This window comes from Ailuropoda melanoleuca, chromosome 18 (genome assembly GCF_002007445.2).
Source record: "Ailuropoda melanoleuca isolate Jingjing chromosome 18, ASM200744v2, whole genome shotgun sequence".
In the NCBI taxonomy this organism is placed as follows: Eukaryota; Metazoa; Chordata; class Mammalia; order Carnivora; family Ursidae; genus Ailuropoda; species Ailuropoda melanoleuca.
Window position 1 is genome coordinate 27,985,604 of NC_048235.1, and position 26,013 is coordinate 28,011,616.

Genomic DNA, 26,013 nt, shown 5'->3' on the forward strand with positions numbered 1-26,013 from the left:
CCAGCTAGTCAGCATACAGCATTATGTTAGTTTCAGGTGTACAGTAAAGTGATTCAATACTTCATACGTCACCCGGTGCCCATCACGACAAGTGCACTCCCTCAACCTGGTCACGTACTTAACCCATCCCCTCACGCACCTCCCTTCTGACTCCTCATCCATTTTTGATTAAGTAGATATCCAGGGCTTTCATGATTACAGGTATAAATATTATTTACTGCTGAGCCAAACCAGTGTGTTATCGTTACATTTTGTTTCTTGAAATTTGTTTTCTTTTGTTTCTTAATGTCTGGCCAACTCTTCCCACACCTTCCAAAAGCCCTGTAAAATGCCTCATAGCCCAATCTGACAACATACCTGGCAGATTACAAGTCTCAGCACAAGAGATTCTGAGTATGTTGGAAGTAGGGCCCAGGGAGTAAGGGTTTTGTTTGCTTGCTCATCCAGGACCTCAGGGTGAGCTGGGTTCAGAAACCGCTCATCTACAGCGGAAGAAGTAAGGTCATAAACTCTCAAGTTTTAAGAAATCTAAGTGGCAGAGAATTTGGGTTTGGTTCTCCACCATTCCAGCACGACTTGAAGAAACGTTCTAGAGATGCAAACAAATCTGACAGGCATGGAAAGAATGACCCACACATTCTATTACATGAACGCTCAAAACAAAACAAAACAAAACTGTCCCAACTCCCCTTGAAAAACCCCAAGTGTGAGCGGAGATTTGCCTCTTTCACTTTCCAGCCAATGACCTTGACACCTGAACACTGGGCATTAGTAACACTGAGTGCCTCTGTTCTCAGGACGGCTACTCCCTTGCTGTTGACCCTGGCTGCCAGGTCTTACCTAGTTAAAGTCAGAATCAATCATACCCAAGTGACATGATAAAAGTTACAACACAACCGTGCCCCTCGTGACCACGCGGACTAGCTGCAGTGCGGGACCAGGCGTGGGACATCCGCGCAGTGTGTCCAGACCTGCAGGCAGCCAGAGTGAATGTTCTTCTTCCCGATTACAAAGTTAGGAAGTAACATGGTATTAAGAAATAGCTAAAACAGCTGAAAGTGATTGCTTCAAGGGACTAGGAAACGAGGACAGATTCTGCTGTTTCTTTGAAATAAGCCTTGCAGCAGAAAGTTTAATTCGGAAAAAAAAATTGATAAAACATAATTTAAATAAAACAGCATGTTAATCATAGAGTCTAATGAACACATTCAAAAAGAATACCAGGCACAGCGTGGGTAAGTTATATAAAATCTCAAGACACAGTGAAGATAAAAATACCAATGTTCTCTGGGGCTCCTGGGTGGCTCAGTTGGTTGAGCGGGACTCCTGGATTCAGCTCAAGTCCTGATCTCAGGCAACCTGAGACTGAGCCCCACCACTGGGCTCTGCCCTCCTGGGGAGTCTGCCAAGGATTCTCTCCCCCTGCCCCTCCCCACCTTCCTGTGCACACATGCACTCTCTTTCCAAAATAAATGGATAAATCTTAAAATTAAAAATACCAACATTCTCATTTCCTCCCCCATCTCTACATGAGGAGACCAGGCCAGTTTCACTTATTCATTCAACAATGCTCCCTGAAGCCTGCCAGGGGCCAGGCACTGTTCTAGGCTGTGGGATGACAGCAGCAAACAAACAAAGCTCCTGGTCTTCCTGTACTTAGATTCCAACATGGGGAGACAGCTGATAACTGGCCCCGGATGAGTAAGCAAACTTCGGGAGTGATGGGTGCCATGAAGAGAAAATAAAGCTGGGCCAGGGTTTATGGCACCGGAGAGTGGCATGGGAAGGGAGCCTGCTTCAGAAAGAAGGTGAGGAAGGAGGCCTGTCCGAGGAAGCATCACTCACAGACCCCAGACTGGTGGGAAGGAACCAGCCAGGGGACCGCATCCCAGGGAGCCTATCGTGGGGCTCGATCTCACAACCCTGAGATCAAGAACAAGTGACAGGCTCAGAGGCCGGCAAGGCTTCCCCATGTGTGAGGAGGGGCTGCGAGCAGCTCAGGGTAGAGAGACGAGAGCACGGTGAGCCTGGAACCCAGCAGGGCAGAGCCTGCAGTCTCAGAGGCCACAGGAAGGACCTGGAATTCTAGAGGAGACATCTCTGGGGGTCTTTACCCTCTGTAAAGTACCACACAAATAATTATGTAAGTAAAAATAAAATGTCTGCTTAAAATAAGAGGTTTGAAGCGCCTGGGTGGCTCAGTCGGTTAAGCGACCGACTCTTGGTTTTTGGCTCAGGTCTTGATCTCAGGGTTGTGAGATCGAGCCCCACGACAGGCTCTGCGTTCAGCAGGGTGTCTGCTTGAGATTTCCTCTCTCCCTCTCTTTCTGACTTGCCCCCTGCTTGCACATGCATGCACACACTCTCTCTCTCAAAATAAATAAAATCTTGAAAAAGTAAATAAATAAGAGTTTTGATAACAGCAAAGATATATGTAGACAGGTAGATATAAACACATATACATACATATACACATATCATATGTCATATACAATCTATCACCTAGTTATTACGAGCTTCTCTTCATGTTCAACTTCATTACAGGCCACACAGTCCAATTAAGGCCATTTCTTTCCCATCTCCCAAATAAGTCTTAATCTGGCATGCTATTAAGAACAATTACCTACTAATTCAATGCACGGGGCCCAAGAGAAGATCAACCTCTGGAGACAAAGATTACTAAGAACTAACACGTAATGGATGAGATCAGCAGAAATCTCTACCCCCAGCACGGCTCATGGAGGTGTCACTCATGAAGTGGGTATGGCCATCTAAGGAAATCAAGGCTGTCAGCACATCAGCTGTGATATAATCATGGGAAACCAAACTTGTGTGTTCTGTGCTTCTCCGGGGCGTGGCAAGGGGCCTGGCAAATGGGGCCGCTCTGCAGAAACCCTGTATGACTTCAGGTCGGAATAGAACCGATAGGACGCATGCCAAGATGCGGAGTAATTGTGAGACAGAACTCATACTTGCCCCCACTCGCCGAATTTATGCATGGAATGAAGGAGAACCCATTTTATGATTCTTGGATTCCACAACAAGGTCAAGGATGCAGGAAGGGATGAGAGAGAAGAGCGTGTGGGGACACTACTGAAGCATTTCTATGGCGGGCACTCGTGCCCTGCTCCAAACCCCATTTCCAGGGGGCTGCCTGGAAAACTTCTGAAATATGTAATATGTTTTTGTAACTTAGAGACAGAGGGCAAGTGCCCACCTTACGCCTGAGGAGGCGCCCGAGGACCGTGGGCCAGGGTTGGGCTCCCCTAATCCTTCTGGCTTGGAAAATCCAGACCGTGAGGGGACATGTCCTGCCCATGATCTCAAGGCCAGTCAAGGTAAGAGGTGGGTGATACTTCCCTTGACACATGTGGGGAGCCAGCAGGCAGCGTCAGGGCCTCCTACGAGAGCCCTACAAGGAACAAACAGACCTCAGCAGAAAGAAGCTGGATGCGTTCTGCAGGGTGCCACGAGCTGGGAAGCCGTCTGACTACGCAGCTTCCTGAGAAGGGAAACTGTGAAAGTCCAATGGGCAAACTCCAAACGCCATGAAAACGCCCCAGAATAGAAAAAGCACCCTTCATCCTCTGCCCGACCCACTCAAGGACACCGGCTCGAACCATCTGTCTGGTTCAGAAGATATGAAGCCGCACAGCCAAGTAAGAAATGCCCTAGCTCCTTAATTCCCCTCCCTCTCCTCACTGCACCTCCAGCAGGCTCCAAAAGGCAGCTGGTGATGGAGGGAGAGGGAGGAAGCAGAGGGTAAACAGCAGGAAGAGCACAAGTGCCTTTCCCAGGGCAGCGGGCTTGCGGCATGAAAAGAGGTCCAAGCTGGTGAACACAACAAATGTTACCCTAGGAACATTCCGAGTCCAGATGGGAGTCTACCTGGAACTGAACATGCCACTTTCTAAGTTTGAAACTGAACTCGCGACATGCAGTTAAAGTGCAGTTACAGTGACCATAAAATCGTCCATTGCCTATGAGTGAGCACAAAGGCTGGAGATCCGCCAGAGTTTCCATTTAGGGGACGGTCAAAATTAACCCCCTGAATAAGGTTTTAAAGGGCAGAGAGAAACACCTGAGTTGATCTCATTCCATAACTCATGCTTTGTCATTGTCAGGCTTTGAATGAATGAATGAATGAAATGTCTGAAGGGGAATGAGTAAACAAAAGAGTAAACCTTTGCATGAAACCTGGAAGACGGAGAGATGGCTAGTATCAGGGTTCTCTGATGAGTGAGCCTTTCCAAAGGAGAAAGATGCTGGATCTGGTGTACAGGCTCACAGCCCCTGGTGTAGATGGTGCGGTAAAATATGAATAGAATATCAGTTGTAGAATCAGATAATCCGGTTTGGGCATATGATCAGACACTTTCCATCTGTGTGACCTTGGGCAGGTCACTTACATTCTCTGAGCCTGTTTCCCATCCCTAAAGTGATAATAATACCCAGGCAACTACACAGTGTTATGGTGGTTTTAAATAAGAGAATACACGGAGAGTATCTCTTTGGTGCCTGGCAGAGTGGGCACTGATAATGGCAATGACCGTTAGTACATTCTGTTAGGGACTGAGGAAGCCAACCAGGGATCTCCCTTGTCCCTCAAGACCATTAAAATGTTTCCTGTAATTCTAAGCTCACCAGGGGCGCCTGGGTGGCTCAGTTGTTAAGCATTTGCCTTCAGCTCAGGGCGTGATCCCGGGGTCCTGGGATCGAGCCCCACATCAGGCTCCTATGCTGGGAGCCTGCTTCTTCCTCTCCCACTCCCCCTGCCTGTGTTCCCTCTCTCACTGGCTGTCTCTCTGTCAAATAAATAAATAAAATCTTTAAAAAAAAAATTCTAAGCTCACCAAGCAACCTTATGATTCTCATTCCATTTTTCTGGCTAACTTGATCATTGGGTGGAGATGCCCCGAATAATGAACAGCAGTACTCCTGTGACCAAGAAGATAACACACGAAATAAATCGGCTTTTTGTTATAAGCATGAGTCTCCTCTTTGAATCACTAATCGTTATAGCCTGAAGAACACTTGGTGAACTGACGAAAATGACTAGACACTGAGGGATGAGGATTGCACCAGAGGGCTGACTCAAACGCCCTAACCGCAGAGCAGGGCTCCCCCCAATCCCTCTCTTTTTAATTATACGTGATCACACTAAGACACCCAGAAATCACAAAGTGTCCCTTGAAACAAAGAAAGTGTCTACTATGTTTGCGTGAACATGTCAGGCACAGCATGAGCCAGAATGTTGACTTCTGTGCTTTGCTCATGATACTTCCCTGTCTGGGGCGAGCTACACTCTCCTCTGCTAAAGACATTCCTTGTAACTCTGGTTCTTGAAGAAGTCTCCCAGAATAATCCGACCCATTTCTGATGATTCCTTTACTCTAAGTCTTCTCCAAGGTTGGAAATATAACTTGGCCTCTATTATCTCATGCTTGTCCACGAGGAGAAAGTTCTGGTTTCTACCACCCACACAGGTAACCGAAGACAAGCCTTTTCACGCCGTGCTTTACTTCCCTCTTCATCAAAAAGAGACAGAATTCCCGAAACCTACGAGGCTGTTTTGAGAAGGCGATGAGATCACATCCAAGGAAAGTGTAGGGGGAACAAGGAGCCTGCCCCAAGGGGAAGGTACTGGAGTTCCCAGCAAGCAGTCAGCACTAAGTCCCGGAGAGCTGGGCTGTAGCCATCCTTGGAAGGTGGCCAACCTGATGTCCTTCCTCTTCATAACCTCCAGACTTCATCAAAGGGTGCCCATCCCCACATTCCTAAGGAGGTAAAATATTTCAGGAGCTTCCTTGTTTTCGTAATCTCCACGTGCCTGTTTACTAAAACTTCTATTTAGAAGTTCACCTAAAACATAAGCAGTTCCCTGCTCTGACTAAGCCCATTCTCGCCAAGGACTGACCTCAACCCCTCCTTTTGGAGAGACATCTTTCAAAAGAACGTCTAAAAACCCAGAGTTGTGTTTGAAATCACTACAGTGACAGTTTCGAAGACTCCCATAACCCTTGAACTTTGGGTTTAAAAAAAACACTTTATTCACTTGTGACTGCATTATTTTAGTTTCGGAGAATTGTTAATGGAGCTGAAACCGTGCATTCCTCAAACGGCTCAAACCAGACACAGGATTCACTGTGTTCGTATTAGGTAAATGAGTCATATCTAGAAAGAAGAGAAAGAAAGTAGGCTACAAAGGAAACCAGCAAACTCAAAAATATTCTGGTTTACAACAGCTTCGAGGTTACATAATCGTCCGAGTTTCCATTTCACTGAATTAGGTCAGCTTTTGACACCTGCACCATTTCCCCTGCCTTTTCTTTTTCAGTCTCGCTGCAGCACAGTCCCGCGTGCGGTTGTGAATGACCTACTTCATTCAAATTTGTGGAGCCCTCAGACAGAAACGTGTGGTGTCTTCATTCCATTTTGCTCAACAGACCTTCTTACTAAACTGAATCTCTAATTCAGCCGGTTAAAAACCATACATCTTAAGCAATTCCAAAATCCAAATATCCAGATTTAATTATACTCATGAGTGTACATTCAAATACGGTACAGACAAAAGGAGCGATGGGTGGATCAGTGTGAGGGCACGTTGGCTCTCAGTCCCACTCTGCTGCTGACCCCAGTGTAATCCTGGCACATCCTCACTTTCCAGAGCCTCAGTCTTATCACCTTGAGGAAGAGAAGGTTAGACTCTCGCATCATTTTGAGGTCTCTACGAAGATTTCCTACCATGGATAAGTCGCTAGATATAAGGGGTAGAGGAGGAACAAAGATGAACTGACGTTGTCCTGTCACCTAGAACATTCCACTCCATGAAGGAAGAGAGGATCATACAATTCAAAACCAAATGCCTTAGGTCTCTTATTTATCTTCTTTATTCTTCAGGACTGGCATTGTGCCTGGCACACAGTAGAGGCTGCGTCTGATGGGAGGGACTGTGGAATGGTTCACAGGTGTTGTATCTGAGCCGGCTTTTAGAAGGCCATTCAACTCTCAGGGGCTCCCTGATACCATCCTCCAATGTGATGCAAAATCTTAAGCCAACATTCAAGGTTCTCCACGTTCTGGTCCCAATATATCATTCGATCTCCATCTCTCTCTTACCCAGAACTATGCTATAGCCTTGCCGTACCTCAGATATCACCCATAATTTTCTACTTCTTTGCTCACATTCATACCGTCCCTCATCCCGAAACATCCTCCAATCTCAACACAATCCAATTCCATTATCCCTCAACATTTCAAATTTCTCCTGTTTTATGAAGGCGGTCTTACAAAGCCTTTCCGGACTCCTCCAATCATATGTTCTCTCGCCCTTCTTTGAAATTCCACAGGATTTATGGACATTGCTCTTATGCAATATATGCCATTTGGAACTGCATTACGGTCAGGTAATGTCTTTGTCTCAAGATTAATAATCTGTGACGTCAGACACTGTATTATTCATCCATGTTGCCACACAAATGCTGGGTGTTCAGTAAATTCTATGATGGGACAAATATAGGAAGGACAATCTAGGACTCAGACACTAAATAAGCAGTGGCAATGGATTAGGACATTTGCGACTGCTGCCTAAAATGGCGACTACTGCAGTTTGAATTTTGAACCTAGGGTTTAGTTGATAGAATCACAGCGGTTAAGTTTAGAAGACAGGTTGGATTTTGATGACAGAGCCTCAAATACCAGGGTAATAAAAATGGCATATATTTAGCCCTCAGGGAGGGGCACTGATGGTTTCAGGAGCTGGAGAGTAACAAAACCTGAGATAGCATTCCAGCTGATGCATCCATCTCCTGGGAATTTGGTTGGAGGTAAGTCCATCCCTGAGAGAAGGATCGAGTCTCGGCATGCTGATAAAGGAAGACCGTAGACCTGTGAGTCTGGAAAAGTCACTAAGCTAAATACTGCTGTGTAGGCTTCCTGGCAATCCGATATTTTCGTACCCACCTCAAGTAAAGGAAATAGGCCCACACCAAAGCATCATTACTAAATTCCCAAGCCAGTGAAAAAGAGAATATTCTATATTTTTCCAGAGAAGGGAGAGGGGAACAGAACACAAAGGAGAGGGAATCAAAATAGCTTTGGATTCCCCAGCAATTACACCAGAAGCTGGAAGACAGTGGGAAAATGTCTTTCAAATTCAGAAAGAAAAGCATTTCCAACCTAGAATTCTGTGCTGAGCCAAACCATGAATGAAGGTAAGGGTAAAATGAACACATTTTCACACATATAAAGGATCTGAAAACTTAGCTTCAGAACACACCGAAACAAAAATATAAACCAAGAAAGAGAAAAATAAGGCATAAAAGAAACAGGAGGGGTGCCTGGGTGGCTCAGTCGGCTAAGCGTCCAACTCTTGATTTCAGCTCAGGTCACGGTCTCGGGGTCATGAGATTGAGCCCTGCATTGGACTCCCTGTTCAGTGGGGAGTCTGCTTGGGATCCTCTCTCTCTCCCCCCTCAACCTTTCTCCCCATATTCTCTCTCCCTCTGTCCCCTCTCCCCCGCCCCCCACGTTCTCTCTCTCTATAAATAAATCTTAAAAAAAAAAGAAGACGACGACGACGAAGCAGGGAATCCAACACAAGAGTAAGGCACAGGGAACCCCCAAAACAACAGGGAGCCAGCACAGCATCTGTGTACCCAGCAAAAAGGGCAAGCACTCAAGACTGCAGCAGGTCAGGAATCTCGGGGAGACAGGATGTGTTAACTTTCTGTCTTATCGCTCCAAATTGCTTTCTCTCTCACATGGTTTCTGAGGTCTATCGATTTGACCACTTTTCTCTTGTTGGACATTTAGATGATTTTAAAAATCTTACTTAGGACAAATAATGCTACTTATAAACCATCTGTGTGCATGTGTGAGATTTCGTGAAGCTTCACACCTAGCACTGGAATGATCTGGTATGAATTTATGTTGACTGACTACTGCCAGACCAGTATCCAAAGTGGTCATATCATGGTGGCGGCCTCATAAACAAAACTTTTTTTTTTTTTTTAAGATTTAATTTATTTACTCGAGAGACAGAGTGAGCGAGAGAGAGCGAGCAACCACGAGCAAAAAAGGGGCAAAGGAGAGGGAGAAGCAGACTCTGTGCTGAGCAGGGAGCCTGACAGGGGGCTTGATCCCCGGACTCTGGGATCATGACGGAGCCAAGGGCAGACGCCCAACCGAGCCACCCAGGCGCCCCTAAACAAAACTTTTTTTTTAACATTTTTATTTATTTATTTGAGAGAGAGAGAGAGTGAGAAAGAGGAGTGAGGGGCGTGGAGAGAGAAAAGCAGGCTCCCCAATGAGCAGGGAGCTCAACGTGGGGCTCAATCCCAGGACCCCGGGATCATGACCTGAGCCAAAGGCAGCTGCTTAACCGACTGAGCCACCCAGGCGCCCCTAAACAGAACTTTTTTTTTTTTTAAGATTTTATTTATTTATTCGACAGAGATAGAGACAGCCAGTGAGAGAGGGAACACAAGCAGGGGGAGTGGGAGAGGAAGAAGCAGGCTCATAGCGGAGGAGCCTGATGTGGGGCTCAATCCCATAATACTAGGATCACGCCCTGAGCCGAAGGCAGACGTTTAACCACTGTGCCACCCAGGCGCCCCCCTAAACAGAACTTTTTAACATGTTATACACGCACACAGATCTCCGGTATTCCCAAATAACATGCTTATATTTTACTTCTTGACTTTTTAGTTTTATACAGTATATATTGATTCTTACTATAGAAGGCAGATATTTAATTCTCCCTCACCCCTGCCCACTCCACTCAACTTCTCATCCCCACAGCCTTCCCCAAAAGTTGTATCACTGTAGATAGATTAGTATTCAGTGTTGACATCATTATGTCGTCTCAGTGAGCCATGTCATATACTTAGATGACTTTCCCCCATAGCCTGTTTGCCCTGGAGTGGCATCAGATATTGTCAAAGAAATGTCTCACTATTCGAACCAACAGCTACACTTGGCAAGAGGGTACAGTGGCGATGTGATGGCCGTGTCTCGCCTACGACAAGAGGAGACCAGACTCTCTTAGTGCTTTCAGGCAGAGACCCCAGCCCAATCTCTAAAGGAAGAGTGTGGAAGTCTCTCTCCCTCTCTCTCTCTCTCTCACACACACACACACACACACAAATACGGATACACACACATTCACAACACTCTAAAGCAGACTTGCTTTCATTGACTTCCTAACTGATCAACCTTGCCTATATTTGGTCAACTCTGTTCATCTGTACCCTCTTGCCCCTTCCACTCACCACCCAGGAACTCTGTATTTCCTGCCACTGCTGGCAGCTTGCTAATTCTCCTCGCTGGGTCTGGCAGCCCTCAATCCCAGCAGGACACACCATCAGCCTCAGGAAGTGATGAAAATCAACTTCCTCTTGATAAGGTTCAGCCGATGCTGAACAATATTTTTATTTTTATTGCTGATTAATCTGACTAATGAGATAAAGAACACTGTGCTTAGCTAATGTCCAATTAAACATTTGTTCAGGTCATCAAAATCTCCTGGCTATTATCGCAGGTGACATTCTGAATTGATGTCAGCAATACAGCAGTACCCAATTCCCCAAGTACCAAATTCAGTAAGCACAGTATCCAAAAGGGGAGAGGAAATATCCTTTCTCTTCCATAATTACCGAGCGGCCAGCCAACCAGCTTTATGTTGGTGAAGCTTGTTTATTTATTGTATCTGCTAAATGCTCAGGCCTTACACAGAGCAACTGCAAAGGAAACCAGGCGTGTCACAGTGTGTTCTCTTCCTCAGGAGGTGAGCAGTAAGTCAGCTCTGGAGTAGGATATCAGCAAGCAATGGCAGAAAGGCAAACGCCCCACTTACCATAGAAGAGGAATGCTTTGGTCATGGGATGATGTAGGAAGGTCCGGTTGATGGTGAAGAAACACGCATCTGCCCCACACTGGCCAAGCCTTCCGGTCTCCCCCGTCAGCGGGGACCACCAGAGCATGATGGGGTGGCTTTCAGGTTCCAGGTGGGTCTTCCTATTTAAGGTCAGTGTTTCTTTCCCAGGGAGTGGATAGAGATGTGCAGGCTCTTCTTGCATTTTTGCCTGTCCATCTTGCAAACTGGAAGTTTTAAACTTCTTCCTTTCAAATTTTCCCAGTTCAACCACTACCTGAAAGAGAAGACCAGTATTACAGAGTCAGACTCTTTCATAACCTCTTTCACGTCTCCCATTCCTCTTGATGACAAAGCCTCGTTTTAGTTTTCTATCTCGGCTATCACAGATTACCACAAACGCAGCAGCTGACAACACATTTACTGGGGCGCCCGGGTGGCTCACTCGGTTGAACATCCAATTCATTTCCACTTGGGTCGTGATCTCCAGGTCATGATCTTGGGGTCTTGGGGACGAGCCCCGCATCAGGCTCCGCGCTCAGTGAGGAGTCTGTTTGAGATTCTCTCTCCCCTCTGCCCCTCCCCCGCTGTCTCTCTAAAATGGATAAATAAATTTTTTTTCTTTTTTTTTCCCAAAGATTTTATTTATTTATTTGACAGAGACAGCCAGCGGGAGAGGGAACACAAGCAGGCGGAGTGGGAGAGGAAAAAGCAGGCTTCTAGCGGAGGAGCCTGATGTGGGGCTCGATCCCAGGACTCTGGGATCACGCCCTGAGCTGAAGGCAGACGCTTAACGACTGTGCCACCCAGGTGCCCCTAAAATGGATAAATAAATTTTTAAAAGAAGTAGAAAGAAACCAACACATTTATTGTTGCATAGTTCTGGAGGTGAGAAGTCTGACCTGGGTCTCACTAGGCTACAACAAGGTGTCAGCAGGACTACGTTCTCCGGAAGCTCTGAAGAATCCATTTGCTTGCTTTCCCTTCTTTTAGAGCCACCCACCAGTCTTGGCTCGCCGCCCCTTCTCCATTGTCAAACCGGCAATGTTGCCTCTCTCTGATGCTCATTCCATTCACATCTCTGTCTGTCCACAGCCAGGGAAGACTCTTAGCTTTTAAGGACTCACGTGATGACACTGGGCCCACACTGGTAATTCTGGATAATCTCCTCATCTCGAAGTGTCTCACCTTAATCCCACCTGCAACGGCCCTTCTGCCATGTAAATTTACATCTCCACAAGTTCCAGAGATCAAGGTGCTGGCAAAATATCTACCAACAAGCATGCTAAATTCTCCTAAACACATGCCGGCTACATTTCTCCATTTCATAGGCATATAAGGTATCTGGAAATAGTTTTCTTTCTTAATGAAACCCGTGAGAGTCAGGGCCATCATCTGGCTCTTACTCGAGACTACATTCTAGGGGGAATTCGTTATAAATTACTAACAGGTTTCTTTTTATTACAGTTAAAGGAGTCATAACACAGTTGTTATATTTCTAGTAATTTCTGTTGTGGCATCAAGTGAAGTCTACCATAAGTCCTGGGCTGCCTTCCATGTAAAACCACGTTTCCTTCCTTCTCTCAGGATGGTCTGGGTCAATGGACAGCGAGGCCATCGGTAACAGGAGTCTAGAGGGCAGGGTGGGCAGAGCGGACACAGGGCAGCCCCCCAAGCGCTGTCTTGTCATCAAGCGTGAAGCTTTGATACTGATGTGGCATTACAGCAACGGGTGAGAGAAAGCAGTATCAAACGGGAGCTGGTCTGTTGCGTACATCACTGAAACGTTAGCAGTCAGACTGTGCACCAAATAAAGCCATGGAAGGAAGGCACACCTTTCCGTACTAACTCCTCCCTCAGACATCTGCGTGGCCCCGGGTCCCACTCTCAGCAGCCACAGCGATGCCTCCTTTCTGTGCCTGCTACCCCGGTGTCGGAAAAGGCCACTGCCCCGACAGAGTCTGCGACTCCCTGGCGTGGGTCCATAATGTTCACTGGATTCTCTGAGGGATCCAAGGCCAAAAAATTATCCCAAACCACCAGTGACGGCCAAGCAGTACTCCGAAAATAGTAGGAAATTACATTAGCTTTAAAAAAAATCATGGCTCACCTAGGACACCGAAGTCAGCATCACGACAGTGAAACAATCACTAAAAACTAAAGTCTAGCCCCGTCAACAGCTTTGTCAGCATGTTTGTGATGAGAATGTGGCTACTTCCCAGGGGCTTGGAGGAACGGAGTTGACTTGTACCCACAAACTCTGGATCTTTTCACCCCACCCTTCCCTTGCAAATGTACAACCAACAACTTTAAAAAGAGGATTTTAGAAAGCCATGGATAAAACTGCAGAGGCAAATTTGGCTCCACCTTTCAGACCAATGCTTACTATGTATGGTATAAGCTCTTTCCAAATACTAGGGATTGGTTTAGGGAGAGATTTTTCCGCCAAACAGCTTTTTAAAAAATATTTAGCCTCGGGGCGCTCGGGTGGCTCAGTCAGTTAAGTGTCTGCCTCCGTTTGGCTCAGGTTATGACCCCAGGGTGCTGGGATCGGCTCCCTGCTCAGTGGGAGCCTGCATCTCCCTCTCCCTCTGCCCCTCCCCCTTGCTCATTCTCTCTCCCTCCCTCTCTCCCTCAAATATATAAATTTAAAAAATCTCTCTCTCTCTTGCTCTCCCTCAAATATATAAATAAAAAACAATCGCAAAAGAAAAAGAAAAAAGAAAAGCTCTTAGCTTCGACACAGTCACTCCTCATAACTGAAAAAAGTGCCAAAGTAATTGTCTAGTAAGATCAAAGCTCTCGTAACTTCCCACAGACGGTAGAGAACTCCAGTCCCTCCTGCACAAGTAGGTCCTGGACACCCACGAGACAGACGAGGAGGGAGTCAAGTATTTCCTCCGACCAGAATCCTGATGTGGCAGCAGAAGGTGGCAGAAGTCCAGCGCCAGCCTGTCTGCCTAAATGCTTTTATATGCGTTATCTCATTCGATCTTAATCAAGAGGAAAAAGCCCAGAGAACGCCTCTGTTTCCATCCACCCCACACCTGAACTGCTCATATCCACAAATAATCTTTAGAAGGCTTTTGGATTTCCAAACGGACAGCTGGTGCTTGAACGGGTCCAAAGTATATCTAAATTCATATCTGTACTTTTTCTATCGCTGTGTCATTCTTACTGTAATGATCATCACTGACTACGTGAAATAGATGGGAGGTGGGAAGACTTAAAAAATGCTGCAGTTCAAACACCCACATTCAGGGGCACCTGGGTGGCTCAGTAGGTTAAGCGTCTGCCTTTGGCTCAGGTCATGATCCCAGGGTCCTGGGATCCAGTCCTGCATCGGGCTCCCTGCTCAGCAGGGAACCTGCTTCTCCCTCTGTCTGCAGCTCCCTGTGCTTGTGCTCTCTCTGTCTCTCTCTCTGTCTGATGAACAAATAAAATCTTTAAAACAAAGCAAAACAAAACACCCACATTCAGTCCTTGGTCGAACAGTATGTCAAGAATGACAAATGTTATTAATGCGGATGCTTGCGTTCCGAAGAACGGACGATCTTATTCTAGAATACACACAGCTTCTTCAAGAATGCCATCTTTCAGAAGTCATCGTGACAGGGGGCTTTGAGAAAGCCATCTAAATTTGACCCAAAGTAGATGGAACTCTACTTTCTCTTCTTCTAGAACCAGGACCCTACAAGAGTCACAAATTGACCCCCTACTCATTGATTTTGTTTCTACCTGACATACCCACTCACTAAACGTCAGTTTTATCTATTGACAAAAGAAGTATTTCCCTTGCCTTAGACAGTAACACCCCCCCAACCCGATCCTGAGAGATTAAGCAAAAAGTAAAGTACTTGGAGACAACAGGAGTGGGTTGAGGGTGGGAAGGGTGGAATGGCTCAGGAATCGACACTAAGCAACCCAAATTCTTGCTACCTGGAGGGTGACAAGCAGAAAGACGGTGGCTGTGACGCATAGGCAAGATGCCAAAAGCTTCCTCCTTTGAATCCACACCATGCTGCCCGGCCCCGGGTGACTGACAGAGGGCTAGCCTGGTTACCAGGTGTTCTCGAGTCGGCCCATAGCTCAAGACAACTTCACGTGGAGGTACCATCTGGGTGCCAATTTCTTGCACTGTCATTCCTGCTGGGACCGGATCTCCATGAAGGACTGAGATCCGAGGTTCTGCGCGGGCCTGGCTTGGCATCAAGAGGGAACAGCACGCAGTCTTCTTAAGCTACCACCGGAGCAGCTGGACATTCTTCAAACCAGAAGGCATCAAAAAATTCTGTAATAAATGAATCATGTTTTAGCCCTGGTACAGAAGACTTAATAAATGTAGTCTTTCAGGGTTATCACATAGAAACCCAACACTTTAAAACTAAAAGGAACCTTTGAGATCCTAGATACCTCACTCCTAGATAAGGAAACCAAAATCAGAGGTAAAGTGACTTGGTCAAGGTCACACAGCCCATTAGAGGACTGTGACAGGTCTACAAGTAGGTCCTGAGTCTAAAATTCTATCTCTACTTAATATTCTCTGCCATCAGAACTTTACATCGGAAACCGGGGATGTACTGTATGGTGACTAACATAATATAATAAAAAATCATTAAAAAATATATATATATTCTCTGCCATCAGAGGATTGAATTGCCCAAGTCACTTACATGTAGTCATTTTCTCCTACTTAGGTTTCAAAGGAGTAGAAAAGCAGAATTGAAATTACCATGATTGGGGCACCTGAGAGGCTCAGTTGGTTAAGTGTCTGACTCTTGGTTTCGGCTCAGGTCATGGTCTAAGGGTTGTGAGACCGAGCCCTGGGGTGGGCTCCGCACTGACTGCAGAGTTGGCTTAAGATTCTCTCTCCTCTTCTAACTCCCCCGTGCGTGTTTTCTCTCTCTCTCTCTCTCTCTAAAAATAAAAATGAAAAAAAAAAATTACCAAGATTATCCACCCACTCCTGTAAAATTCAGGGAGAAAATAAATAAAAGTTTCAGGCATGGTTTGAAAATAGATCACGATCAACTGACCCACACTTTCCCTAAGGAAAATAACTTCAACGACAACATAAGAAATTCTGATTATTGATGTATTTGTTCAGTCTTTTACAGCAAATGTAACACAGCAGTGGGTTGTGTGAACAATATGATTCTCTGGAAGTTCTGAAATAAGATTTCCATCTGTCTGAAATGTGTGATCATTTCAAAAAGTTTTAAAAATGAACTAAAGAGTTCCAAAGAATGCCTTTTATTCCCAGGGCTCTGTGCAGTCAAATGTCTTGGTCAAATGACCCACTGGAGTTTTGGAACACAGCAAGGATCAATGTTCCTGAGGCTACTTTACAGTACCCCAAACACCTGGTTCTAAGATCTGATTGTACATCTCCCAGATATAGCATGAAAGATATAACTAGAAATATAAAAATGATGTTGAATTCTGGTTAAAAATATTGGCCTTAAAGGTGTACTCCCCTCTCATGATCTACTTTAAGTCCAGAGTAAGTCCCTCAGCAACAAAATGACTCTTGGATTCAGAAATCATCGATGGTGTGTTTTTCCTCTTTTACCCGTGGAACTTCTGTAAACCACGGTGACAGAACAGCCATAGAGCCAGCCTGCCAGGATTCAAATCTCAACTCCCCAGCTGGTTTAACCTCGCCTCTCAATATCTCGATTTCCAAAATGTAGATAATAAGGGTGCCTAATCAGAAAGCTATTGAGAATTATGAGATAAGATTACTAAAACACTTATTTCAGAGTGTGGCACACAGATGTCCAATAACTATTGGCTATCTTATTTTAAAATATTCATCATCATTTTTATTATACTTTTAAGTGTAAAACAAAGCTGAATTCATCTAAAGTATGTTGCTGCCCCATCCACTGGAACTTCAAAAGGAGAAACACTCACCTTGCCAAAGAAGAGGAGATCGCTAGTATTTGTTGAGTGACCTATTGTAAGCAAGGCCCTTCCTAAGCGCTCACATGCATGAGATCATTCAATCCTCCCACAACTCTTATGAAGCAGCAATTGCTGTCCTCATTTTTTTAAGGATGAGAAAACCCAATTTGAAGAAAGTAAATTAACTTACCCAACACCACAACTTTGATAAGTATTACAACCAGAAACGAGTCAGACTCTGAGGTTCATGCATTCTTTTATATTTTTTAACACGAAGACTATAAAATTCCCACCCAATAATACTAACACAGATCATTTGCCTTCATCAGAGAAAACACCTATAGAGAATCACTCTCGGTCAGCTGGTATACCAGAGGAAAAAGTAACAAAAAATCTGTAAGAACCTGAAAAGTGCCTTCCCTTCTACTCAGTTGATGCTAGTAGCTATTAGCTACCTAAAATGCGGAGATAGCACTTAGGGTTTCAATCCTGGCTCTGTCATTTACGCATAATATAAATTTGGACAAGTTACTAAATCTTTCTAAGCTTCAGTTTCATCACAGTAAAGAATAAACGTTAACTGTCATTATTTCTTTCCCTTGCCTTACAGGAAGATGATCCAATTTCTGTTTTATATGCAAAGGCAATTTATTATAGCTATAATTAATGTAACCCAGATTAGGTAATGAATTATTACCTAATTCAGTGGGTATAAAACTCTATCATCTTCAGAAGATTTTAACATATATCACTCCACTCAATCTTACTGATAACCACCTTGTAAAGTAAGCAAGGTAGGTTTTATTCGCAGTTCCCACAAATAAGGAAACCGAGCCTCAGCAACTTTAAGTTGATTTGCCCAAGATCATAGTTTTTAAAGGTTGAAGTGGGTCTAGAAATCAAGTCACCTGTCTCCAGGCTCACGGGAAAGGAAAGAAATGGGAGAAACAGTGACCGCTTGTTAGGAGCCCAAGAGGGTCAGTAATAAAGGAAAACAAAAGATGGGGAGAGAATGGGAGTACATAGTTTGGGATATTTTTACAGCTACCACAACGCCGTCCTAGGGTCTGCCCTAGGTAAGACCTTTTTGAGTCTTTACATGGCTGTATGAACTACGACAGAGGAATTTAAGGTTACAAATTCCCTTTCATCCAAAGAATCTCAATTTAGCTTATGCTCCCAAAGCCAGAGGTATAGTGAGGTCTCAGAGACTGAGCTGTGGTTAAATGCCCACCACTATACTAAAGAAGAGAGCCGGTTAGTGTAGGCAGTATTAAGATTTACAGCATGCAGCCATCAACCAGACCTCGGGGCACATCAATCTAATATATGGTATCAATTACCCAGGAACTTGTCATCCAGTCACCAGTCCCCCCACTGGTGGGACAGATGGGCTTGCAGAGAGCGTGGCGAAAGTCAGTAAGCGTCATGCAATGGGACTCCAGGAGGAAAGCTCCCTTCTGTTTCATCACTGCCCCCAGGGTGAATCTCAGAGTCCACCAAGAGGGTGCTCCAGAACATTCCTTTCCCGGATGAAGCAATGTGTGCTTGTTCAGACAACCATGGTAGGTAACATCTGAAACGGATGCTCGCTAACCAGCCCTCTTGACCCTAGAGCTGAGCTTCTGAAATGCATTTTTCGGCTTTGGTGCACTGCCTGGGGCCGGCCATCTGCTGCCCAGAGCAGAGTCTGAAGCTGAGCGTGACCAGCCCACACTCCCACAAGCGCTAGTCAGTCCATCCAAACCAGCAATACCCTCACCCTAAAATAATTTCAAATTCCTCCACTTTGTTTTGAATTAAAATGGACGGAGGAGGGATCTTAGAGCAAATTAGCAGTCTGAGGATGCCAGCTTCAAATTTCAGCCTCGCAGGGCCAGTCCAAAGTATAGGTTAAGGGTCCCAGAAATGGTACTCAGAAGATGATTTCTGCTCTGCATCTGAGTATAAAATGAAAAGGTAACCCTGGGAGACGCACGGGGTTTTCTGACCCTGACAGTCTGCGTGTCTCTCTCTTTCCCTCCTGGTCCCCACGGCAGGGGAAAGAGGTGAAGCAGAAGGTCAGAGCTCTGGGGAAGCTCCTTTGATCATCTCTCCTCTAATCTTTGATGAGCAACTGTCTAACAGAGCTTGAGGTGATACCAGGGAGAATCTTTAAAAGGACTGTATCTATTACCAAGCTTAAATGATACCCACTAAGGTGTAATTTCTCAAGTAGGCTTACTCTCCCAAAGCATGTTTTCATTTTATAATGTATAAAGCCTCACCATATCCCTTAAACATGGCTGTCCTGAGAAAGACAGATGACGGCAGGCTGGTGGGAACGTCTAAGAGCCTTGGGACAACTCTCCAGGAGCTTTTCAACCCCTCCCTCCAGCTACTTCTCCTCATCCACACTCTTCTTTCATTGTTATTTGGTTTCTCCATAAGCCTGACATCTGGTGTTCCTACCAGTCTGACCCCTTGCACCCTGCACTCTCCACTTGGCGGTAGAGTTGTTTTTGGAATGTAAACTGGATCTCTCTCCTCTGATTACAATCCATCCATGGCTTCCCACAGATTTCAAGATAAAGATCAAATGCATTAGGTCTAAAAACAAGACTCCCTGAACCCAGCCTTACTTCTCCAGCTTCCGCCACACATAGCCTTTGTTCCGACTATTCCTGGAGTGTCGCTTCCTGTTCTGTGCTCTAGTCCCTACCTAGCACATCCAACTTCCTTCACTACCCCAGTCATTCTCCTAGACTCTCCAGACCACCTGCTTTGGCCAGCCTTACCCCTCCCAATGCCAAGCTGGGAGATCTAGATCCATATTGTGCTTGTTTCTATCACTGCAGTGGAAAGAATGCAGGAAGCTGGCAGATTTCAGGAAACTTTCTAAAGTTGCTTTATTGGATGCATATAAAACACTTGTTGAACATTAAAAAGTTGATATATTCTTAATTTACAGAAGACCTCCTTAGTGCCTGCGCCTGTTCCTTGGGCACCTGGAGAACATGGCATATTGGTTCCAGTTTCCACTTTCATCCAGTTTTCTTTACTGACATTGATTGTTTTGTTTTTCTCACTCTTACTTGATATTTCACTAAGCGTTTGTTTTTACTAGAGTGCTCAGGGTTGCAGATTTCTATCTGGGAAGGTCATCGTCTTCCACCAAACACACATTTCAGGTGAGACAGATAAAGAACACTGGAGATAAAGGGATACTGGCAGTCAGGTGAGGCCAGGCTGGTGATTAACAGTGGGGAGTGGCGGAGAATTTGCAGCCTGAGACCTTGGCATCTCTACTGTAGAACTGGAGGTGATGCCACTCTTTTTTTTTTTTTTAAGATTTTATTTATTTATTTGTCAGAGAGAGAGAGAGAGAGCACAAGCAGGGGGAGCAGCAGACAGAGTAGGCAGAGGGAGAAGCAGACTCTCTGATGAGCAAGGAGCCAGATGTGGGACTCGATTCCAGGGTCTGACCTGAGCTGAAGGCAGCCGCTTAGACTGAGCCACCCAGGCGTCCCAGGTGATGCCACTCTTAAACAGTTAAATTCCGGACATGCTGAAGCACTCAAATTATGCGATATTAATACAACTTCATTTAGTGGGGCTACTTAATATAGAAACTAAATTAAAACACATCCAGACCAAAAAAAAAAAAAAAAAAAGCAAAAAACAGAAAAGACTGATATGAAGCCCCAAATAGAAGCATTCAAAGGGAACAGGTTTTTTTAAAAGGAGGTGAGGGCACAAAATTGTGAAGATTCTGTATCACACTAAGGACTTCGCCAGCTCCTGAAGAGTAAGACTTTCTCATCTTTCTCCCTGTAAGGTCTTCTTAGTAACTCTTCTTTCTCCAAGAAGGGTTCATTGGTTACTATGTAACAACCTTCCTACCAGGCAAAAGATCTGAACTGAAATCCCTCATCTGCTTTCATCATTTATATAATGAGTGAGACACCAGTCAAGTAACATCACCACAGTGTGGCTAACACTTCACATGCCCGATAACAAAGAGCCCCCCAGGGGCTCTCCTGGGGTTTCATCCCAAAATGAGGCTCTCCGATCCCACAAATAGTGTCCAGGAACAAAAACTCTCCAAGGAAGAAAAGCTGATTAAGTAAAGAGATAGTGATCAAGGGGCGCCTGGGTGGCACAGCGGTTAAGCGTCTGCCTTCAGCTCAGGGCGTCTGCCTTCAGCTCAGGGCGTGATCCCGGTGTTGTGGGATCGAGCCCCACATCAGGCTCCTCTGCTATGAGCCTGCTTCTTCCTCTCCCACTTCCCCTGCTTGTGTTCCCTCTCTCGCTGGCTGTCTCTATCTCTGTCTCTATCTCTATCAAATAAATAAATAAAATCTTAAAAAAAAAAAAAAGAGATAGTGATCAAGACAGTAACTGAGTCACCATAAACCAAGAGTTCTGTAAATATAAAGAAATATTTCTATATAACAAGTTTAGGGTTACTTTATCATCATTCTCTTTAGTAATTCATCACGAACTTTTGAAAACTCAAATTTTATTCTCAAAGAAATCAATATCTGGAAAACGTTGTAAATAGAGACTTTTTAAAAAATGTTTAATAACCCATGCTCAGAAACCCTATAATGTTTATAGGGAACAATTAGATATTGCATTCCCACTGAAATCAACACTTTACATTCCACCTTTAGAAGGCATTTAAACATGGGTTGGAAATGTCTGCATCTGAGCAATACTTACACATATGTGAAAAGCATTATTGTTTGTCCAAACTATGTTCTTGCTCTTTATTTTCTAAATTCACCTAGTTTAAAATTTTTTAAATGTACTGCTTGTAGTATAAACAGTTGTTTTAAGTGAAGAATAGAAGACAACAGTAACAGTGAAGGCTGTGTATTTAATTCACTGTTACACACTGCCATCTAGCAGGAAGCCAGCAAAGGAAGAGTTACTACAGCAGTTTCAAAAATGAAGCGGACCTTAACGAACCTCTGACGCTAGGACATTGCCTGTGGCTTGCAGACAGAGGAGAAACTTCTGAAATTGAGATAACGGTGCTTCTAGATTGGTGGGTCTGCCCCTTTAGTGTGCAGATACCTGCGTTGATTATTCGATGCGGAGAGCCGGGACCCACCTGAAAGCCCTCCCTTTGAGAGACCACGGGGTGGACGAGACACAATGCCCTAGTTGTCGTGTGACATCACGAGCAAGCCCAAGATTGGTCATGAGATTCTGGGTAGTCTCATGCCGAGGAAAAGAAGGGCGGACAAGGAGAACGAGGTCCTGAAGACCGACTTGCCCTATACCCTGCCAGAGCGCATGCACTCCGCAAATGAATGTAACCAGCCAAGTCACCGCACGCATTTTAGGGATATGGGGCAGCGAGTAGGGGGCAGTCTGTTGGGAGCTGTGATGTTAAGGAAAACAGTCATTTTGCGTGACATCTGCTACATATTCAAGAATCATTAAAAGAGACCAAAAAAATGAAAATCACATCGATGTTATTTCCACATCTTACACAAAATTAGCTCTATTTCGCGGGCGCTAATCGGGTGCAAAAATCCCGAAGAAATGGATCGCGTATGGATAACGAAAGCCTGCCGGTCTGGGGGCTCCCCCTGGGGCATTTTCTCCACGAAATACGCAATGCTCGCTATCGCTGGGCAGTCAGAATCGCTACCACTTCAGCACAATTCCAGCAACAAGTGATTATCAGCGAAGATGTGGGGAAGAAGGATGCAATTTCCAACACACAGTGGCACAGTTAGGTTCTGGAACTGGTGGAGCTGGGAAGGATCGTGGCAGATGGGAGGGACGTGAGAACTCCCCAGTCGGCGGCGGCGGGGACCCGCGGGCCTTCCCCGGGATCCCACCTGTGCTTCTCCAGCCCCCGATAGGTTTAAATCTCAGCTGGTGTCTCTGGAAAGCGCTGCCCAAGGTTTCCCAAAACAGACTCGGCTTCTTTCGCAGCGCACAACTCCTTCTTTCTCTTACACACACTCCCTTCTGGGCACAAAGAGGCGGTGTCGTGCGGCGGCGAGCTCGGCGGGCAGCTTCCCAGCTTCCGTGCGCACCAGGAAGTCTCCTTTGGTTTCCCGGCATCAAGACCCTGTCCCCACCAAGTATCACTCCAGCCAGAAAAGCCCCAGTGCCTCCCACTCACCTTGTCTCGGGGGAAGGAGGCTCGCTCGGCGGCCGGCAGCCCCGCGGTTTTCCACTTTCAGTTTGCGCCCTGCCTGAGCTGGGGCGAAGACTCGGAAAGGAAGTTTGGGAAAGGGGGGATAACTCTCCGCGCGCCCGGGCCCAGCGATCCTTGATCCAGGTTTTCGCCGGTGCCCGGCTTAGAATCTAGTCCACAGGGGTTCCCGGGAGCATCTGCCCCTTCCCTCACCAGAGAGCGTCCGCAGTTCTTGAAAGTTCCTGGGAGGCTTCTGAAATTCTCCCTCTAAGTAAGTCGTGGGACGCTTTCTGCGTCTCAGACTCCGCTAGGACTGAAGCAAATGCAGCCACCTATTCAGGAAAACTGAGAACATGGTAAGCAGAGCAGAGACCTGGGTCCCTTTCATCGGGTACCCGTGTTTGGTAGACTGAGCCGGAAGCTCATTTGCCGGTAAAATAAAACTTAACTTCAGGCTACTGAATTGCAAATTCGGAGAACCCAGTTAGAATTATTTTGCTCTAGCCTCCAGGGAGGGGATACAGGTAGGGAGGTAATTCATGACCTTGGTAGGGCCAGGGCTAGGTTGAGGCAGGGAGGCATCCAGGGCTCAAAATATGAGGAGACACTGGGCACACTTGCAGAACCCTGACTCAACGCTGCCCTAGGCCTGCCTCACTCTAGTCCTGGCCCAGAGAGTTCCAGTGCCAAGCACCTCCATTAACTTCTCTGTAAAAACAGGGTGATAATAATGGTATCAACTTCAAGAAACACGAAATACAAAGGAAAAGATTGGTAAATTGGGTATCATTGAAAGTAAATTCTGTTCATGAAAGTTCATCAAAGACACTATTGATAGAGAGGAAAAAAATCCAGAGTAGAAGATATTTGCAATAGATTTATCTAAGAAAGAATTCATATCCAGAATATAGCCAAGAATGCCTATAATGTGCTAAGATAGAACCGAAAAAGCAACCTAATAAAAATCTCCTCTGGGAAGGAAGGGACCAACAATTTACACAACACTTCATCAAAGAAGAATCTGACAACAATTATATACTACTACACATCCACCCACCCCAAATTTCATGTGGAACTGCAAAGGATCTGGAATAGTCAGAGCAATCTTGAGAAGAACAAAACTGGACGTATCACAACCCCAAATTTCAAGATATAAAAGCTATAGTAATCAAAACAGTATGGTACTAGCGTAAAAATAGCCACATAGATCAATGGAACAGGATAGAGAGTCCAGAAATAAGCCCCACTCTTATATGGTCAATTAATCTATGACAAAGGAGGCAAGATTATAACATGGGGCAAAGACAGTTGTTTCAATAAATGGTGTTGGGAAAACTGGACAGCTACATACAAAACAATGAAGCCGCACTGCTTTCTTACATCACACACAAAAATAAACTCAAAACAGATTAAAGACAAGTATGAGACCCAAAACCATAAAACTCCTGAAAGAAAACATAAGCAGCAATCTCTTCGACATTGCCCTTAGCAATGTGTTTATGGAAATGTCTCCTGAGGCAAGGGAAACAAAAGCAGGAAACAAACTATTGAGACTACATCAAAATAAAAAGCTTTGCATGTCAAAAGAAATCATCAACAAAACAACAAGGCAAACTAGTGAATGCAGAAGATATTTGCAAATGATATATCCAAAAGGGGTTAATATCCAAAATATATAAAGAACTTCAACTCAACCCAAAAAAACAAACAATCCAATTAAAAAATGAACAGAGGACCTGAGTAGACAGTTTTCCAAAGAAGACTTCCAGATGACCAACATGAAAAAAATGTTGGGACACACGAAAAAATGTTCAACATCACTAATCATTGGGGAAATAAAAATCAAAACCACAATGAGATATCACCTCGCACCAATCAGAAAGGCAAGAAATAACAAGTGTTGGGTTAGGATGTGAAGAAAAAAGACTCCCTGTGCACTGCTGGTGGGAATGCAAACTGGTGCAGCCACTCTGGAAAACAGTATGGAGGTTCTCAAAAAATTGAAAAATAGAACTGCCGTATGATCCAGTAATTCCACTTCTTGGTATTAGCTGAAGAAAATGAAACACTATTTCAAAAAAAAAAAAAATACACAGTTGACTCTTGAACAATGTGGGAGTTAGGGGCATGCCAACTCCCACCCCAATAGATATTTGGTGTATGTATTATATACTATATTCTTACCATAAACTAAGCTAGAAAAAAATGTTAAAAATCCCAAGGAAAAGAAAATATATTTATAGTACAGTACTGTACTTTATTTATTGAAAAAAAATCATATATAAGTGGACCCACACAATTCAAACCCATGTTGTTGAAGGGTTAAGTATGTACCCCCATATTCATTGCAGCATTATTTACAATACCCAAAGATATGGTAAGAACCTAAATGTCTATCAACTGATGAGTGGATAAGAATACACACACACACACACACACACAATGGAAAATTATTCAGTCTTTAAAAATGAAATCTTGCCATTTGTGATGTGCTGGACCTAGAGGACATTATGCTAAGTGAGATAAGTCAGAGAGAGAAGGACAAATATCATATGATCTCACTTACATGTGGAATCAAACAAAATAAAAACAGGGGCCCCTGGGTGGCTCAATCAGTTAAGTGTCTGAATTTTGGTTTCAGCTCAGGTCATGATCTATGGGTCATGAGATCCAGGCCCGCACTGAGCCCCGCACTGGGTTCTGCACAAAGCAGGGTGTCTGCTTGAAGATTCTCTCCCTCTGCCCCTCCCCCCTCACTCAAACAAATAAATAAATCTTCAAAAAACAAAAACAAAACCCAGAAAGGCAACAGAGCTCATAGAAACAGAGAACAGAATGGTTGAGAAAGGGGGGAAGACGGGTGAAGGCAGTAAAAAGGCGCACATTTCTAGTTACAAAAACGTCATAGTGGGGCACCTGAGTGGCTCAGTCTGTTAAGCATCTGGCTCTTGACTTCGGCTCAGGTCCTGATCTCAGGGTCCTGAGATCAAGCCCTGAGCTCTGCACTCAGCACTGAGTGGGCTTGAGATTCTCTCTCTCCCTCTCCCTCTCCCTCCCCCCCACCCCACCCGCCTCGTATGCGCACGCACTC

At 45.0% G+C, this 26,013-nt stretch overlaps 1 protein-coding gene across 3 annotated transcripts in view; it reads right to left on the minus strand.

Moving 5' to 3' along the window:
- FUT10 (fucosyltransferase 10) overlaps positions 1–15,666 on the minus strand; it is an 88,760-nt gene extending 73,094 nt beyond the window's left edge. For all 3 annotated transcript variants that reach the window (XR_004621908.1, XR_004621907.1, XM_034647505.1), the window contains exons 1-3: positions 15,606–15,666; positions 14,813–15,164; positions 10,856–11,150 (exon numbers count right to left, since the gene is read on the minus strand). Coding sequence is in view for 1 of the 3 variants with exons in the window: in XM_034647505.1 (XP_034503396.1) it covers positions 10,856–11,150; positions 14,813–14,893 (376 nt within the window). In the remaining 2 variants the exon portion in view is untranslated. The remainder of the gene's footprint in view (positions 1–10,855; positions 11,151–14,812; positions 15,165–15,605) is intronic.
- Positions 15,667–26,013: the final 10,347 nt, after the last annotated feature.